At 39.1% G+C, this 19,476-nt stretch overlaps 1 protein-coding gene across 5 annotated transcripts in view; it reads left to right on the top strand.

The window, feature by feature from the left end:
• LOC128686044 (UDP-glycosyltransferase UGT5) overlaps nt 1-19,476 on the top strand; it is a 255,734-nt gene that overhangs the window by 123,182 nt on the left and 113,076 nt on the right. For all 5 annotated transcript variants that reach the window (XM_070083432.1, XM_070083433.1, XM_070083430.1 and 2 more), the window contains one exon: nt 4,004-4,095. In XM_070083432.1, coding sequence (XP_069939533.1) covers nt 4,004-4,095 — 92 coding nt within the window. The remainder of the gene's footprint in view (nt 1-4,003; nt 4,096-19,476) is intronic.

Genomic DNA, 19,476 nt, shown 5'->3' with positions numbered 1-19,476 from the left:
ATGCAAATTCTATGCCTTGGGGATCTGCAGCCTTGGTAAATCTGAGAAAAAAAAAACAGGAGGATGCAACTCTTCTTCTTGTAACTTGTTTCGCTTTGAAATGTGTCACTCGTCAGTCCATGAAAGACAATGCTGCAATATAAACTGTCAGACACACCATCTAAAGAGAACATGAAGATACAGATCACCCAGACCAAGGGAAACAAAAGAGAGGAGCCTAAACCTCTCTAGACAAGGAGGTCCTTTTTTAGTGCCAGGAAGGAAAAACGACTAGTAAGAAATGACCAACTGAAAACACTTCTGGAGTGGAGGGGCAATCAATGACCACTCCAGAAAAAAAAATGTTAATGCCAGTAAACAATGCCCCCTTAAATTCCGTCAATATAACGACATTTATCTTTCCAAACATACAGGGGTCAAAAGCCAACAACTAACAGCAAAACACAGGGGATTGCTCGCAGGATCAAATTCAATGTTTGGGGCTTTAAAAAGACACCCACTTAAAGGATCATTTTGACAAAGAAATATGGATCCCAGGTTATAACCTATTCGGATGTAACAGACTAAACAGGCAACAAGCATGGGTTTGCCTGCATGTCACAAAGTCATTCATTTGCTCAGAACTACTAAACACCTCAAATGATGAAGTTGAAGTTTTGGCAGTGAAGATCGAAAACCAAATCTTGTCATTATGGCTGTATACAAGCTTCTGGACGCAACTTCCCAGCAATTCCAAGAACAGTTTTTGAAAATTGACCACTGTCTGGAAAATCTCCCAACTCCTGCCCCCCAAAACTGGGGAATTTCAACTTGAGACACCTAAAATGGAGGAGTGTAGCAAATAATGTTTTAGCAGAGATCACGACAGGAGGCAGCTCAGATGAAAATTCACACACAGGAGCTATTTAATCTCTGCACCAAATTCACTCTAAACCAGCAAATAATAGAGCCTTCAAGACTAGAAAATACACTGTGCCTCATCTTCACTAATAACGACGATCTGATACATAATATAACCGTATCAAAGATAATACACTCAGATCACAACATAATAGAGGTACAGGCAAGTATGTACAGGGCTCCTGACCAGCAAAATGTGATCAGTTATGGGGGTGTCTTCACCAAATTCAACTTCAGTAACAAAGACATACACTGGAAACAAGTCAACCATGTTCTAAATGAAACAAGCTGGGAAGATATCCTAAACAACACGGATCCGAACCTTTGCCTAGAAAAAAATTAACTCTGACATTTAAGGCCTGCTCTAGGCACATTACATTAAGAAAAGAAAGAGATGTAAACTACAAAGAGAGAGACGCTCCCTATACAGGCGAGGGCAAAGAATCACAGAGCTGCTTAGAAGGGGCAAGTATATCTGAATCTATGAACAGCCTCTAGGGACTAGGTTCGTAGTCGATGCCAAGTGCTTCCATCAGACCATTAATATTGTTGCAGGCCACTAAATTGCCTTCCATTACGAAGAAATCGTTGAACTTCTGCTGGCGGTCACAAAATTTTGAAATCTTCACATCAGTTGCTAGGAGATTCCACTGTTGAAGACGAGAGCCCAGCAGCTCTGCCTTATTTTTGGGTAGTTGCAGATCCCTGACATGATCATGGAGTTCCTCTTTTGTTATAAGATGTGGCCTAGAGGAGTGTACTTCATCAAAGTTTCAGTCACTCTGTAATCCAACACTGTCATCCCTCTCTTCTTCTTCCTCACCACTTTCTTCATCTGACTCGAAGGATACCGAAGTTAATGCATCAGGAGCAGGTAGACCTTCTCCATGTGGAACTGAGCGAATAGCTGATGGAATGTTTGGATATTCAGTGGATCCTTTGTTTTTCATTGACAAGCCCTTTTGTACTGGAGGTACCGTGCAGAAATAACAATTGTTGGTGTGGTCTGTTGGCTCCCGTCATGTCATTTTCACAGTAAAAGGCAATCCTTTCCTGTTCCTGTTCAACCACTGGCGAAGGTTATTAGCACAATTGTTGCAGCATATGTGTGAAGCCCAATTCTTATCCTGGTCACCAATCTTGCATCCAAAATATAGATGATATGTCTTTCTAACCAAATCAGTTATACGACGCTTCTGTGATGCAAAGGTCACCTCACCATAGATGTAGTAGAAGTAGAGAAGGTATATCAAGATTTTTTTTCCTGGTAAGAGAGGACCAATATATTCTTGGTTGAATATAATTGTTTGTAGTTTTTTGAATTGTAAAGTGTATTTCTAACAATTTCGAAGGATTTATCAGTTTAGTATTTTGGGTATTTTATATAATTAGCTAATGATAATTAATTTATTTTTTGACAATGATATACAGATTTTTATCATTGGGCCAAACATGTCTTAGAAATCTTCCCTAACCTCTTTCAAACATATGTAATTTTATTAAGTATATTTTGCAGTATTTATCATAGGTCAGTTTCTTATTAACTTAGCGGCCGTCTCCCACAACTACAAAAAAAAAAACTAAGTTTTATATGTATTTAATATAACTTAAAATCAATTATATAAGATATTTTCATTATGCTGAGATAGAATTTCTCACAGTTATGGCAGAAGCAATTTTTCACTGTCGTCGGAGGAAAACATTCTTGCTTTTTAGGCCAAACTCACCCGTTCGGCTTATTCGGCACGACATGCATATATATGCCAAACACACATGGTGCTCACCGTCGTGTTTGTTATGGTAGCATGACAACATTCTACCGGGGGTTTTGTCTTATGTGAAGAGCGTCTTGAAGAAACTAGCATGTTAATACCTTCTGAGAAAAAGCGGCTATTCGTCGTCTCAAGTAAGTTCAGATTAAAGCAATTCTTCTTCTCAATTGTCACGAAAATCCACCTATACATGTTACAAATGTTATAGACATGATAGACACTCATGTGCCCCTGGAAGTTTTGCTAAAATTTGCAAAATACGGTGACTGCTAGCGGAACATATGAAGTGACTTTAAGTCTCTGGCTTAATGCTTAGTTTGCACTTGGTTACCTGAAATATGTGTTCTTTACATTTTTGGAATAGTCGAGACGATGAAAATCATTGAGATTTAGAATGGCCAGCAGGAATATAAATATAGAAACTGTAAGTTTAAAAACTGGTAATATGAAACTGGTCTAAATGTAAAATCTTGTAAGGGCAATGAGATGTGAAGTTGTGACGTGTCTTTATCTGAAAGAAGATCTGAAATAATTTTAACTAATATCAAACTGAATGTTGGAATATTTTTGGCCACAAATTCTGGGGTTCTTATCCTATTCTGTTTTCCAGTCAAAACTGAACCCACTGGAGCTGGCTTCATGGAAGCTTTCCTATTAATAGTTCACAGTTTCCTATAAACCATAAAGGTGCTCATTATGCTGAGTTGATTCAAGATATGATAAAGGCGCTTAGTGGCTAAAATTGCATTTCCTTTATTCACTCTTGATCCTCTTCCCAGTCAACTATGGAACCGTAATAGTTGAACTTGGTGACTCTTTCCACCAAGATATGAAAAAAAAAAACTATGGATGCGCTCTCAAGGACGTTACAACACCAATACTATTAGGAACTACTACTGAATTCTGAAGAAAAAAGCATTATCAGTCACATGAATAAAAGGAAGCGCTTATACATTTCGAAATAAATATGTACTTTATTCAAGTTTTTATTGTGTTCAGTGTGCATGAATTTGTGGTTAACAGTTACTCAGTATTGGATGATGAGTTTATTTTGTCTGTGTTTATACTGCTTAATGTATTCAGATTGTGTTATTTTTTTCGATAATAAACAATTAACAGTCATACATCCTGGCTCAATTTTGATTTTTGTTTTGACATCTACTTATGTGACTTAATAGACATTTAGATTTACCTCAGAAAAGGAAAAATATTTTATAATTTTGTGTATTGTAATTTGTATTTAAGAATATATATTAGTTCTAGCTTTCTCTTTGTTTAAGTGGTGTATTACCCATGTTGAAAACAAATAACTGTTTGGTGTAAACTACCAGGACCTTGAAGCCTGGGTGGCAGAAGCAGGCGACGAAGGCTTCATTTTCTTCAGCCTTGGAAGTGCTTTCAAGGCTTCAACTATGCCAGAGAAGTAAGTGAACTTTATATAGCTTCGTGAGTTATAATGAAAACGATTAATATTATAAAGTCTTGTTAATGTTAATCTTCAAATGACATTAATTCTTTGATTTTTATGTAAGTTTGTAAGTTTTATATGTACATCATACAAGATATATGTAGTAAGATCATTTTTAATTTGATTAAAGTAACAATTAGTCCCAAAACAATCACTCACTTACATTTATCATTTGTTCCTACAGATATACCTGGGTCAGAGTTATTGATAAACTTACCTCAACTTCTCTGTTTTCCCTGACGTACCTTACCTCATGTTTTTAAGTAATTTCCTACCCTTCTCTATGTTCTTTTTATTGTCAATCAAGGTTTACGGTTCTTTGTAATTACCTACCAAAGCCAGTACTTTTTTAATTACCTAGCAAAGCCAGTACTATTTTAATTACCTACCAAAGCCAGTACTTTTTTAAATTACCTACCAAAGCCAGTACTTTTTAAAATTGGATTTTGTCACCGAAGTGGCTAGTTTATTGTGCACCCCATATCCATCCTGTGGACGGTAGTGCAAGAGCATATAAATACACAAAGCGTTTCCCACAATTGTCTGCATCGCTCTTGGGCCGTGTAGACCTCCTGCGCAAACGCACTTCAGTTCCCTGACTGCAGTAGTATGAGGTGGTGCTTGTCGCGCCTCTGTCGTCAGCCCAGGAGAACTACCATTAGTCAACATGGCGTTCAGTTACAGACGCAGGATCAATACTGTCGGCGTTGAACTTCTCAGTGGGGCAATAACGCCAGCTTCAGAGACACGTATGACATTCAGGATGGCGAGTTGTACAGAGTAGCATTGAACGGAGCACGTAGATTTTTTGTGAAACTGCTCTCAGCAACGGTTTACGAGTCGTTGGTCAACCGTTTTCAGGACGTAAGTCTTGATGCAACACCAGCTGTGCGTGTGAGGATGATCGATGTATCCAGACATTATACATGGATTAAACTGCGTAATGTTCCCTTTGAGGCTGATGAGACAGATATCAGAAAAATTTTTGAGGAATACGGAACTGTTCAATTGGCCCAGCATGGTAAGTGGGTGACGGGTGCCTACACAGGTATGCCGGAGGGCACTTTTAACCTAAAAATGACATTGCGACACCCCATACCGTCTTACGTGTACCTAAAGGAATTCAGGACACAGGTCATGGTGTCATACGCCGGGCAAAGACGTACATGCCGACTATATGGGCAATATGATCACATAGCGGCAGAGTGTGGGAAGCGGCAACGAGCTCCTGGCCCAGGAGCGGAGACATCAGCTTCTACACCGGAGGGAGCAGGTGATGATCAACGACGTGAAAGAGGGCGTGGTCGTCTATGGAGCGAGATAGTGGATGAGGCGCATAAGGCTGGGGGAGAGGGTGAGGCCCTTGACCAGTTTCCTGGCCCAGAGACACTTCCAGTGGATCGGGTTGCGCAAAAAGTACAGGAGGAAGTGTTGGAAATTGAGGAGGAACTAGCCGAGGTTCTGAAGTCCTTGTCACCGCCTGAGGAGGTGGCTGCTCCTGGAAAGGTGGTAGAAGACGAGTTGAAGGCTGTGGTGCATCAACAACAGAACTATTCGGACGACGGGAGTGACAGCGTGACTAAGGTGTCACCGAGATCATTGCCACTGTGTACAGTGGAGGTTGAGGTACATTGTGAGGCATCCCCAGACCAAGCCATGGAGGATGCGCCTGTCACAAGAAAGAGAGCCGCTGCGTCGGATTCAGATGATGTCCTAACGCCAGCGCAGCGGACTGGGAAGCAAATATGGGCAGAAGGTGAAGGTAGTGGTGGCCATGACAGGAGGCACCGAAAGAAGGGGGGGGGGAGAGGGAAGTGTGCAGGTGACAAGTGGTCCCACACGTTCTGGTGCCCATAGGAAGAGTGAAGAGAGGAGGCAGGGGTGGAAACTTTAATAGGCCTCCGGTGTATGATAGTAAACGTTAATGGTTTGTGTAGTAGTGTAAAGAGAGAATGGTTTAGAATGTTTCTGAATAAATTTAGAGTGGATGTTGTGTTCCTTCAGGAGCATAATTTTAAGGAGGGTAGGGTGTTGGAGATGGAGGGGTTTCGAGTGGTAACCCTGCCATCTGCCCGTTTGAAAGGAGGGGAGGGTATATTAATCAGGGAGGCGAGCCCGTTTGCTTTGCAGAGAAGTGAGGGGGGGAGGGGGAAGGGTGTTGCGCGTAGATAGTTTGTGGATGGGAAAACGTGTGGCCTTTGTTAGCATATATGCGCCTGCAGAGAATAACGTACAGGTGAAGCAGGAGTTTGTGTGTGAGGACCTTGTGTTCTTTTCCCGTGCATTACCGGAGGTGGCAATAGTAGGAGGTGATTGGAACTGCGTCATTAGGAGGGCTGATGTGGAACCGAAAGGGGCAGGTTATGTGTCGGTGGCCCTACGAGATTTATTGAGGGATATTAGGTTAAGGGATGCATTCGAGGGGGGGGGGCGTGGGAGACAGAGCATACATTTGTTAGGAGAGGGTATGCAGCGAGGTTAGATAGAGTGTATCTTTCTCACGGGGTTGTAGTGAGATTTTTCAAAACTGTTGAAGTAGCATGGTCGGATCATAGAGCAGTGTTGGTGGAGGTTGGGTGGGAGGAGCTTGCAGAAATATACAGGAGTTACTGGAAATTAAATGTAAGTGCATTGAGTGATGAGGAGGGGTTAGTGGGATTTTCTGTCCTATGGAAGGAGCTTAGCGAGGAGGCACAGGGAGTGGTAGGTGTCGTACAATGGTGGGATTGTGTAGCCAAGGAAAGGATTAGGAAATATTATGTGGGGGTGGGCAAACGTATAAATTATTTAAAATATGGCCTTTCAAACTATTTAGAGGACAGGTTAAGGGGCTGTTATGGGAAGGGGGCTGTGGGGGGCAACTATCCTATGGATGAAATTGTCGAGGTCAAGGGGAGACTGAGAGAGTTACAAAATGAGAGGTTTCAAGCGGTAAGGGTGCAGGCAGGGGTAGAGGAGGTGCTTTGGGGAGACAAGCCATCGGCGTGTGTGTTGCGATGTCAAAAACAAAGACAGCGGGTTACAGCTATTCCGAGGTTAGAGGTACATGAGATGGCGGGGGGTTTTAGAATGGGTCAGGAGATACTAACTACGAAAGGAATGTGTGCGTATGTGGATAAATGGTATGAATGGTATGAAGGTGGAGAATGTGGATTTAGAGAAGGTGTGTGAGTATGTGACGTGTAATTTAGGGAATAGTGATAGAAAGGCTTTAGCGAGGGTAGTAACGGAAGAGGAAATAGAGTTGGCTTTAAGGGGAATGAGGAAGGGCAAAGCACCGGGAATAGACGGTCTCCCAGCTGAATTTTACCTCCAACATTGGGAGGTTATAAGGGGATTCATGGGTAGGTTATTTAATCAGATGAAGGAGAAGGGTGTGATGGGGGACAAGCAAGCAACAGCAGTTGTAGTGTTGGTCCAGAAGGGTAAGGGGCAGCACACCCTCAAGGAGTACCGTGCCATATCTCTGTTATGTGCTGATTATAAGTTGTTCGCTAAAGTCTTGGGTTTAAATGTGTGGTAGGGAGAGTGGTTTCGAAAACGCAGTATGGTTTGCCTGGAAGGTCGATGATTGAGGGTCATGGAATACTGAGAAATTTTGTGGAGTCAAAAGGGGGGGAGGGAGGGCGGCGTTGTTGGCCTTAGACTGGCAGGGGGCCTATGACAGGGTGGAAAGGGGAGCATTGGAAGCTATACTTAGGAGGCAGGGTTATGGGGAAGAAATAGTTAATTGGGTAACCACGTTGTACAATGGAGCTAAGATGAGGGTACAGATTAATGGTTGCTTGGGGGAGGAGATTGTAATGGGTAGGGGACTTAGGCAGGGGTGTCCCATGTCACAAATGTTGTTTGCGTGCATTCAGGACCCCTTCTATAGAATGGTTGAACGTTGTGTATGTGACACGAGTGGAGGTGTGGGGGAGGTCGGGAAAGTGTGGCCTGGAATATTAGGATATGTAGACGATACAACAGTCCTGGTTCGAGAGGGGATGGCGTTGGGTGTTTTGGATGATGATGTGCAACAGTTCGGAAATGCAACAGGGATGCAGGTAAATAGAGAGAAGTCAATGATCATGGGGTTGGGTGATGGGGTGGAGGGGGGGGGAGATGTAACGTTGTGAGGAAACAAACGGTGTCTTTAAAAATTTGTGGTATCACCTATAAGGATGACTTGGATGCTGCTCGAGAGGAAAACTCGAATAGATTAATGGAAAGGATTCAGGGGCGTCTGGGTGCATTGCGACCTCATCATCTGACTCTCGTACAACGAGTGATTGTTATAAATGTATTATTGTATAGTAAGGTTTAGCACGTAGCAGCCGTGTTCCCATTAACAGGGACGGCGATTATGGGAATTCTGAGACGAGTGTTTAACTTTTTGTGGGGTTCAAGGTGCGATTGGCTGAGGAGAGAGGTTGTAATGTTACCTGTGCGCCAGGGTGGGTTGGGGTCGATGGATCTGAGAAGGAGGATTAAATGTGTTTCTTAAATGGGAGGTTTTGTGCGAAGGTGTGAGTGGAGGGCAGCTGGGAAAAGTACATGATTGGTTGGGTAAGTTGTATGGTGGTGTGGAGTTGAGGGAATGTGAAACTGTTTTGAGGGCTTTGATGTTGGTTAGAGAACCCAGGAAAATTCGAGTAGGGGTTTTGTGTAGGCTGCTTGCAGGGAGGATTGTTGTACCAGTTGAGGGATTGTTCCCCATGTACGCATGGAAGAGTATTTGGTATAGGTTTAGCAAGTTGAAGTTAAAGCCTAGGGTAAGGGAGGTAACGTATCGTTTTCTGCATGGCATACTACCGTCGGGGGAGGTACTAAGAACCAGAGGGGTAATTGTGGGCAGAAGGTGTGGAATCTGTGGGGAGGATGAGACGGCGTTCCATGCAGTATACTTTTGTGGGGGACTGGAGGGTGTTAGGTATTGGTTAAGTAGGGTAGTACAGGGGGTGGGGGGCCGAGGGGTGTCGGTTCTGCGTGCACCAAGCCTAGATGTGGGAGGGTTCGATGAGTGTTACAAGAGCTTTGGATTATATAATAGTGGATTATATATATATATCGTGGGGGATGAGGGGGAGGGGGGATTGTGAGGTGCGGAGGCGGGTACTAACGGTAACGGTTTATCGTACGATGTGTCATAATAGAGAACTGTATGGGAGGAGGTGGGAGAAGGATTTTTCGGAAGGGTATAGAATGTTAACGTTAGGGTTTCTCATGAATCTACGACTTGGACTGACTGAGTAAGGGGAGGGGGGGTTTGGGGATTACATACAAAAAGGGGGAATTCAGGGGGACACAGCGGGGTCGCCTTCTGGGGAGGGGTGAGAGTGAGGTGTATGTGGGTATAGAAGGTGTAGATGTGTGGCATACGTGTATGTAGCATGCAAGTGGGCACAGAAAACAAAGGTGATATCAAGTAATTACGTAGTAACGAATGAAGAATTCTGTGTTTGATGTGTCAGGGTCGTCATGACCTTCTTCATGTATTAAGTGTGAATGGTGTCAAGATTATAGGTGTAAGACCTTGAAGAGCTTTTGGGCTTCTGTAGAGTGTGCGTTTATAGCCTTTATTGGGCATATTTCATGTGTGATAATCGTATCGCAATGAGAGGTTATTTAAATTATGTTGGTTGTGTTTAGTGTTGGGGTTTTTTAGCGAGTGTACTGACTTTATTTTAGCATTATATAATGTGCTCATCCAGTCGATGAGAGATGGAACGCTAATGACTTCCATAAATTTGTAATGCCTCGTTAAAAATTTGTAATGAGAGAGTATGGTTTAGTCTCTTACTTTATATAATGTGCTCAGCCGGTGGAAGAGGCTGTATTAATATTTACTAATATTTATTAATATTTATTTAGTATAAGTGTGAGGCTTAGGATTTTCATTTTTTTCATTGCTTAAAGTGGGATTGTAGTGAGGCACGTATGTATGTTTTTAGGTAATTCTTATTGTATAGGGGTTAATTTTGGGAAGTGCATGTATTTTATTTTTTTTTTAACTGAGATTGTGATGTAGGTCATTCCTCTGATTATCTACTGTGAAGGTTGTGAACCTTTGTCATATGTCAGTCATAGTATGTTAACTATACAAGTCTGAAAGGTTTATATAGTTTATATTTTATATAGTTTATATAGTTATATAGTTTATATTGTTTATATTATAGTAGTATGTTTTATGGAAAAATTTGTGAGTGTATATGGGTAACCTCTTTTATGTCAATGACAATGTGTTGTTAAAACTTGTTAGTGTATGTTGTGTTGGATTGAGGATCCTACTGTACCCATTTTATATCTTTTTATTTAATAGAAAGCTAAAAGTTTTTTAAATAAAATATAAAAAAAAAAATACTCAAAAGTCTTAGGAACTAGGCCCCAAAAGGGTTAACAGGTGTACATATTGATTTATATCTACATATCTACTGTTAACGTATCTGTTACAAGCAAATATAGGAAATATGCATAGTATATCTGGTATCTTATTTTCATTAATAAGATATCTTGACATGTCACATAGGTTATTATATTGTCTGTCTCTGTATTCCTCAACAAGTGGACAATTAAGCACAGTGTTCAAGACAGTGACCATATGCCTGATCACATAATTTGCATTTAGTTTGATCATCATCTGTGTGTCTCCCAAACTGCCAGAAGTACTTGTAACCAAGCCTAAGCCTGGCCACTACAACATCAGTCAGTATGTTCACATTGTACGTTGCTCCTTAACATACTTATCTACGTTCATGTTATCATAGTGGGTTATAGATTTACTCAGGCTTCTAACTGTATTTCTATAACAATTATTTTCATTATTTACTTCTCTCCTAATATTATTCCTAATGCTAGACACGGATATACCAAAGTTATATTCTACATTCACCTTCTGGGTACTCTTCTTGGCTAACATATCAACTTTACCATGAAAGAGTAATCCAATGTGTGATGGGATCCATAGCAATTGTACATTAATTCCTTTGTCCCGGATTTTTGAGTATCTATACCTGGCTTCTGCAATGAGCATGTTGTTGGAGTCATTGTATGAGTCAAGAGCATTCAGTGATGACACAGAATCACTAATGATAATAGAGTCAAGCTCAGTGTCATAAGTTAGCTTTAACGCTATTAGGATTGCAAACAATTCAGTTTGCATTGTAGATGCCCAGTTGTTGATTCTTATGCCTAGTTCAACAATTTTATTATCGTTCTTAACTAGGGAGGTGGCAACAAGAGCAGATGCAGCCCTGCCAGAAGACTCCTGTTTAGATCCATCAGTGTATATAACTTGTGATAACTTTTTACTTCAGCTAGGCGAGAAATTTTGAGCAGTTGCTTTAACAAGTGATTTATGGAAGGGATTACTAGCAATGAGCTTCTTGGGAGGCACTTGCAGGTATGTGATATTAAATGAACACATCTCCCATGGAGGGGTGAAATGCTCTTGTTGCCTACAGTGATACAGTTCATGCAGGTTATAAAACTTTATGCAACTGCACGTTTGCACAATCCATTTAGATCTGTATTTACTTCTAGGCATTTAGTAAGATCCATTGTGACAGTGCTTCATTTCTTAACATTCTAATACCGAGTATAGTGTTAATTTCAACAGTCCTATCACTGATTCTAGAAATACCAAAATCCTTCCTCATATTAAGAACCTTTGTAGATTTGGGACAGCCAAGAATAATTCTGAGAGCTTCATTTTGCATTAACTCCAAGGGTCGGAGAGAACTTTCTCTAGCTAATATCAACATGGGAGCAGCATAATCAATTAAGGACCTAACATAGGCTATGTACATCATTCTCCCGATTCTCACATTAGCACCACAGTTGGGATTGTAGCCAGCAACAGCTTTGAGAGCATTTAGCCTATCTTTTCATTTCTTATTTAGTTGTGGTATAGTGGATTTGTTAAAGAGTACATCTACTCCAAGTAGATGGGTGGAGGATGTTGTTTGCTTGTTAATATCTTTGTTTTAGAGGAAGACATTATGAGGCCTAGTCGATTACAAATCGATTGAACTTCATTAAGAATGGTACTCATCTTCTTATTCCCTGATGTATGGATCATGATTTCATGAGCATAGCTTATAGCTATATGTTTAGGTGAGGCAGGTAGAGCATTTAGGAGAGCATTAATCAGAATATTAAACAGCATTGAACTGAGACCTCCTCCCTGCGGTGTACTTAGGGACATTTCTTTAAACTCGCTTCTAAAGCCTTGGTAGAGGACAGAGGATACTCTATTTGAAAGGTATCCTATTATCCAGCAGAGTAAGCTACCACCAATATTCATTTTGTCTAGTTCATGTAGTATAACGGTTCTGTTCGCAATATCAAATGCAGATTTTAGATCGGAGGGAGAGATACATGATTATATACACCTGGAAAATCCTAGAGGGACTAGTACCGAACTTGCACACGAAAATCACTCACTACGAAAGCAAAAGACTTGGCAGACGATGCACCATCCCCCCAATGAAAAGCAGGGGTGTCACTAGCACGTTAAGAGACCATACAATAAGTGTCAGGGGCCCGAGACTGTTCAACTGCCTCCCAGCACACATAAGGGGGATTACCAACAGACCCCTGGCAGTCTTCAAGCTGGCACTGGACAAGCACCTAAAGTCAGTTCCTGATCAGCCGGGCTGTGGCTCGTACGTTGGTTTGCGTGCAGCCAGCAGCAACAGCCTGGTTGATCAGGGGCTGATCCACCAGGAGGCCTGGTCACAGACCGGGCCGCGGGGGCGTTGACCCCCGAAACTCTCTCCAGGTAAACTCCAGTAGAGGTGTGTGTAATGAGAGAGGTGGAAATACAGTTCTGCACAGTTTTACCTTTCATGTACCCATAGAGGTTGTGGAAAATACTGTATATATTTTCCAGAAATACAGTAGTTATTAAATGTAAATAGAGGGCCATACTGTATTTAAAATTTATGTAATCGAAAACGAGAAGCTGCGCCTGCGCAGAAGGGGACTCGCCATCTTGGTTTTGAATTTTGTACAAGCGTTGGTATAATGGGAAGAATTTTTCGTGCTCTAGAGGTTAAAATTGTGTTTACACCTCTCAAATAGGAGGCGAAATTGGTGGATGTGCATTCCTGCATAACTTGAGATATCAGACGACTGGACAAGACAGCTCCAGGAACCTCAGATAAGCTCTCTAGATTTGTGTGTAATTCTGGCCAGCATTATTTTCATAGATTTAGAGTGAGGTTTTCTGAGTATGATACACATTAATCTCCAGTCAAATTGGTGAGTGATATTAAGATACATTTTTCTTCTGTTATGTAATTGTGTATATATATAACCATTTATTATTTTTAATATACAGTCCACAAATTTATATATTTACCAGTATTCCTGGTGTATGTAAATTTCATTTAATTAATAGGTCCAGAGCAACTTGTGGTTATGACAGTGGTAGGTATCGAAGGGGGACATTTTTTGCGACCTAGGTGTCCCAAATTCCTACTTGTCTATGTAACATTGATAAATGATAATTATCTTTATCATTTACTGTTATGTACATAATTAGTTCATTCAGATAACTGCAATTTTCCAAATTTAATTTGCCCGTTGGTCCTTCTTGAACCGGAGGTAATTAGTGAAGTCATTAATTGGTTAATTACTTAATAATTATATGTGAAATGACAGAAGGAGGTGGATGTTAATTTCACAAATTTATTTAATGTGTAGTGGATTATAATTATTACAATATTAATTTTGATAAGTCAAGTCTGGCTAAGTTTATATTAATTTGTATAATATTAATTTGACAAGACAATTCTGGCCAAGATTTATATCAGTGTATGTGTAATTGATAAGGCAAGTGTTGCTAATTATATTAATGTGTATAATATTAATTTTGCTATGCCAAATTCTGGCAAGGATTTATATTAATTTGTATAATAATTTTGATAAGCCAAGGCTGGCTAAAGGTTTGTATTAATGTACATTTAAAATTTATATATAAATTTCTTACATGTGTAATTGCTAAGCTCAAGTGTAGCTAACATTATTAATGTGTATTTAAAATTTATATTATAATTTTTTACATGTAATTGCTAAGCTCAAGTATCTAGAATTTATTTAAAGGTAAGTTGTACTATTTACCTTTATAAAGTGCATAATTTAGTACATAATCAGTGTTATTAAGTTGAATTTAATACATTGCATCATGGCTGAAAATGAGGAAATTAATATAGAAGACAAATATATGGAATATAGAGTAAAGAAAGCATCAATACAGGCTAAAAAAGTTCATGTAACCAAGGCATATAATAAGTGCTTGGAATTAATGAATCAAGAAACTGTGAATACTGATGATTTAAAATTGTATTTAGATGCTTTAGGGAATAGATTTGATTCATACAAATTATATTGCAACAAATATGAAGGAGATTTATTAGTAAACTGTGTAGATGAGACTGAAATAGATCTCATGATTAATCAGTATTATGAATTAGAGGAACAGATTCTTTCTTGTAAAAGTCAGGCCTTGAATAAATTAAAATGTGTAAACTAGGCAGTTGGTCAGTCTGCTCCAACAAATAATATGTCATTGCCAAAACTCCCAGAATTGTGTTTGCCTGTGCTTAATCCTGGAGAAAATTGGGAGGAATATTGGTCAATTTTTAAAGCAGCTGTGCATGACAGGAGTGACCTAGCCTGTGTAACTAAATTATTTTACCTCAAAGGACAGGTAAGAGGAGATGCTCACATACTCATACAAGCCTTTCCCAATGTAGATGACTCTTACAAGGAAGCAGTTGACTTGTTGAAAGTCACTTATGGTAATATAGAACAAAGTTGGTTGGATCTAGTGAATATCATTGTTAATTTAAAATCCCCAGATCACACTTACAAAGGTTTACAGCAGTTTAGAGTTAAACTGGAGAGCACTCTCAAAACTTTAAGTAATAAATATAACCTGAAGGAATCAGACTGGTTATTGAGTGCCATGGTACAGAATAAATTAAGCTGTAAAACACTTGAATGGATCTCGAATAAATATCACAAGGGTTATTTTGGTCTGGAGGAAATAAGACTAGGTCTACAAGAATTAATTGTTCAGTTGCAGACCAGCCAACTAACTCATTTTAAAGATACAACACATAATAACTCTGAAGTATCTGCCAAGTTTCACAAAGGGAAAAATTATCCCAAAGGTAATAATCAAAATTCATTTCCTAAAAATAGTTGCATAGGTGCATATCAAGTAGCAAGAATCAGAAATAATGGTTCTGAACAAGGTAAGAAGAATAAGTACCCTTCTAAGAGTAGCCCAGTTAATAAGAAACCAGTCAGAGAAAAAGAGATTGTCTCTTCTGCAAGGGTACTCATTTTTCTAAGAATTGCAATGCATACAATTCATGGAATGATAAAGTTGAAAGATTGGAGGAACTTGACAGATGTATCAGATGTTGAGGTAATCACAATGTAAAGGATTGTCATGCCAAATTAAACTTCTGTTATCAATGTCACAAAGGAAGACACCATATAGTCATGTGTAAGGGTCTATATGTCAATGTTGATAATAATGATAATGTTGACAACCCTGACACAACAGTAGCTAATGTAAAAATTGCTGCTAATGTTAATAATGATGGTTTTGCTGAAGTAGCCTTACCTGTGTTACAGGTAAAAAATGATGATAAAAGGCATAAATCAAAAAATGTAACTGCATTATTGGACCAGGGATCCCAGCGTACTTTCATAAAACGTAAATGTCTTGATGGTATGAAAGTACAGATGGGAGATCCCACAACTTTAAAATTATCTGGTTTTCTCTCAGATAAAAGAGCTCAATTGTATGACACTGTTTATGTAACTGTCAGGTTGGGCAATGAGAAAAAACGTGTTAATGCAGTAATTGTAGATAGACTTCCAGAGAAAATATCTACAGTAGGGCTTAGTAAAGCTACTGAAAGACTCTCCCATAATGTAAATTTAGCACCTTCTGGTGTAAGTGATGATTCTGTAGGCCCAATAAATATTTTAATAGGTAGTGACTATTATGCCTCCTTTGTAAAGGGTATGGTAAAGAAATGTGGTGTCACCCTTTTGAAGACTGCAGGAGGCCATGTAATGTATGGTAGGATTCCTCGTTATAATAATTCATGACTAGAGGAAACTACAAATACCATAACTGTGTGTCTTACTCATGAAGTCGTGCCCCAGTATAATTATTCCATAGAGGATGGTGTTGAGCCAGTGCATATATTGTGGGAATTAGACAGCATTGGAATAAATGTAAATGAAGAAAGTCCAGACGATTCTTTTACTCAAGAACAATACCTGAGAGATGTAAAATTTGAATCTGGACAATACTGGGTACGACTTCCGTGGAGACTGAACCATCCAGAATTGCCCACTAATTACAGAATGACATATGGACAATTAAAGGCTCAGCTCCGCGAACTGAGTAAGACACCAGAATTGTTAACTGCCTATAATGATATAATTGCTGAGCAGTTAATAAATTCATAGAAGAGGTACCTCCTGAGCAAGCCAAAATTTATGGTCACTATTTGCCACATCATGGAGTGAAGAAGAATTCTAAGACCACTCCTTTGAGAATTGTGTTTAATTGTAGTGTCAGGAGTAACAAAAATGTACCTAGTTTAAATGACTGTTTGATGACAGGTCCGTCGTTGACGGAAAAATTAGGAGATATCTTATTAAATTTCATAGTAAAGAATTGAGCCTTTATGGCTGACATAAGTAAAGCTTTCCTAAGAGTGGGTTTAAAAGAGGCTGACCGGGATTGTACCCGCTTCTTATGGCCTGAGAATCCTATTGACCCACTTAGCCCTCTGAAAACTTTTCGCTTTAGGAGTGTATTATTTGGTGCTACATCCAGTTCGTTCCTACTTCAAGCGACGATAAATGCACACCTTAAATGTACGGGAAGTCCATTGAGTAAAGTAATGAGCAAACAATTTTATGTAGACAATTTCCTAGGTGTGACGTCAACTGAAGAGGAACTGTTAATGACTTACGGAGAGGCTAATAAAATAATGCAAAGTGCAAATATGCCTCTGAGAGAATGGAATAGTAATTCGTCCAAATTGAAGGACAAAATAAGTAAAGATTACCCTGGAGATGAAGTGCCAAAATGTAGTAATGTATTGGGTTTAAATTGGGATACTGAGAGAGATTTGTTAATGTTAAAACCTAATAATTACAGTATGCCCAATAAATTAACTAAGAGAGTTTTGCTTGCTGAAGTTTCCAAATGTTTTGATCCACTAGGTTTAGTGTCATCCCTTACTATAAGAGGGAAATTATTAATACAGGAAGCATGGAAACTTAAATGTGCTTGGGATGAAATTCTACCTGAGGAATTCATTAACAGGTGGGATGAATTTATAGGTGATTATGAAAAAATTCTAATGTTGGAGTTCCCATGCCAGGTGGCCAATCCAAATGGGAAAAATGTACTCCACATTTTTTGTGATGCTTTAAAATTGGCATATGGAGCAGTTGCTTACCTTCAATGTAATAGTGTTATTTCTCTTGTTATGTCTAAGGCTAAAGTGTCTCCAATTAAATCACGTACCTTACCTCAGTTGGAATTAACAGCCATTTATGTAGGTGTCAAATTAGCTAATTATATAAGAAATAAGTTGCAGGAGATAAATATTAGCGACACTGAAATTTGGTCTGATAATGAGGTATCCTTACAATGGATTCGTAATGGAAACAGTAAAATTGTGTACATACAAAACAGAGTCGCTGAAATTAATCAGATGCAAGAGAAGTATAATAGTTTGGGTCAGCATGTGTTAACATTTAATCATATACCTGGTGAGGAGAATCCAGCTGATTTCTTGTCTCGAGGTTTACCTTATGCTAAATTTGTAAATGCTGTATCATGGTTTAAAGGACCGAGCTGGTTGGTAAATAAAGCTAATTGGCCTGTACAAAAGGCGTATATTGCTCCTGTTGAAATTACTGTGACCACCACTCCAGTAGTTTGTCCTCCCTTAGCCATTGATATAAATAGGTATTCTTCTTTACCCAAACTAATCAATGTAATCAAGTTGGTGTTTAAATTTCTAAACAAGATGAATATTTCATTTAAGTTTTCACATCCTCTTGAATATTGGATAAAGATGGTACAGGAGGAAATCTATGGAAATAAGATTAAATTGATGATGAAAAGTAAAATTGTGAAAGGTTCCATAATAGAGAAATTGGGACTGTATTTAGAGAACAATGTAATTAGGTGCAGAGGTAGGTTACAAAATGCTGAATTGGGTGATTATGCTAAACACCCTATCTTGCTGCCCAAAACTCATTATCTAACAAATTTAATTGTGCTAAATGCCCATAAAATTGTAATGCATGGTGGGGTACAAGATACCTTAAATTGTATTAGGGAAACTTTCTGGATTCCACAAGGACGGCAAAGTGTAAAAAGGGTGATTAAATCTTGTGTAATATGTCGCCGTGTGAATGCCAGATCCTATATGTACCCAGATCCCCCACCTTTGTCAAATGAGCAATTTGAGCCATTTAGCAACGAACTCCACCTGGCCGCAGTGTGGAAAATACTGTATATATTTTCCAGAAATACAGTAGTTATTAAATGTAAATAGATGGCCATACTGTATTTAAAATTTATGTAATCGAAAACGGGAAGCTGCGCCTGCGCAGAAGAGGACTCGCCATCTTGGTTTTGAATTTTGTACAAGCGTTGGTATAATGGGAAGAATTTTTCGTGCTCTAGAGGTTAAAATTGTGTTGACACCTCTCAAATAGGAGGCGAAATTGGTGGATGTGCATTCCTGCATAACTTGAGATATCAGACGACTGGACAAGACAGCTCCAGGAACCTCAGATAAGCTCTCTAGATTTGTGTGTAATTCTGGCCAGCATTATTTTCATAGATTTAGTTAGAGTGAGGTTTTCTGAGTATGATACACATTAATCTCCAGTCAAATTGGTGAGTGATATTAAGATACATTTTTCTTCTGTTATGTAATTGTGTATATATATAACCATTTATTATTTTTAATATACAGTCCACAAATTTATATATTTACCAGCATTCCTGGTGTATGTAAATTTCATTTACTTAATAGGTCCAGAGCAACTTGTGGTTATGACAGTGGTAGGCATCGAAGGGGGACATTTTTTGCGACCTAGGTGTCCCAAATTCCTACTTGTCTATGTAACATTGATAAATAATAATTATCTTTGTTATCATTTACTGTTATGTACATAATTAGTTACATTCAGATAAATGCAATTTTCCACAGAGGTAGAGGAAAAGTTGGTGTCTGATTCTGTGGTACAGTCTGTTAAGTATCATTCTTTCAAAAGTTTTACAAAGAC

This window comes from Cherax quadricarinatus, chromosome 9 (genome assembly GCF_038502225.1).
Source record: "Cherax quadricarinatus isolate ZL_2023a chromosome 9, ASM3850222v1, whole genome shotgun sequence".
NCBI classification, from domain to species: Eukaryota; Metazoa; Arthropoda; class Malacostraca; order Decapoda; family Parastacidae; genus Cherax; species Cherax quadricarinatus.
This window is presented reverse-complemented; position numbering and strand designations above follow the sequence as displayed.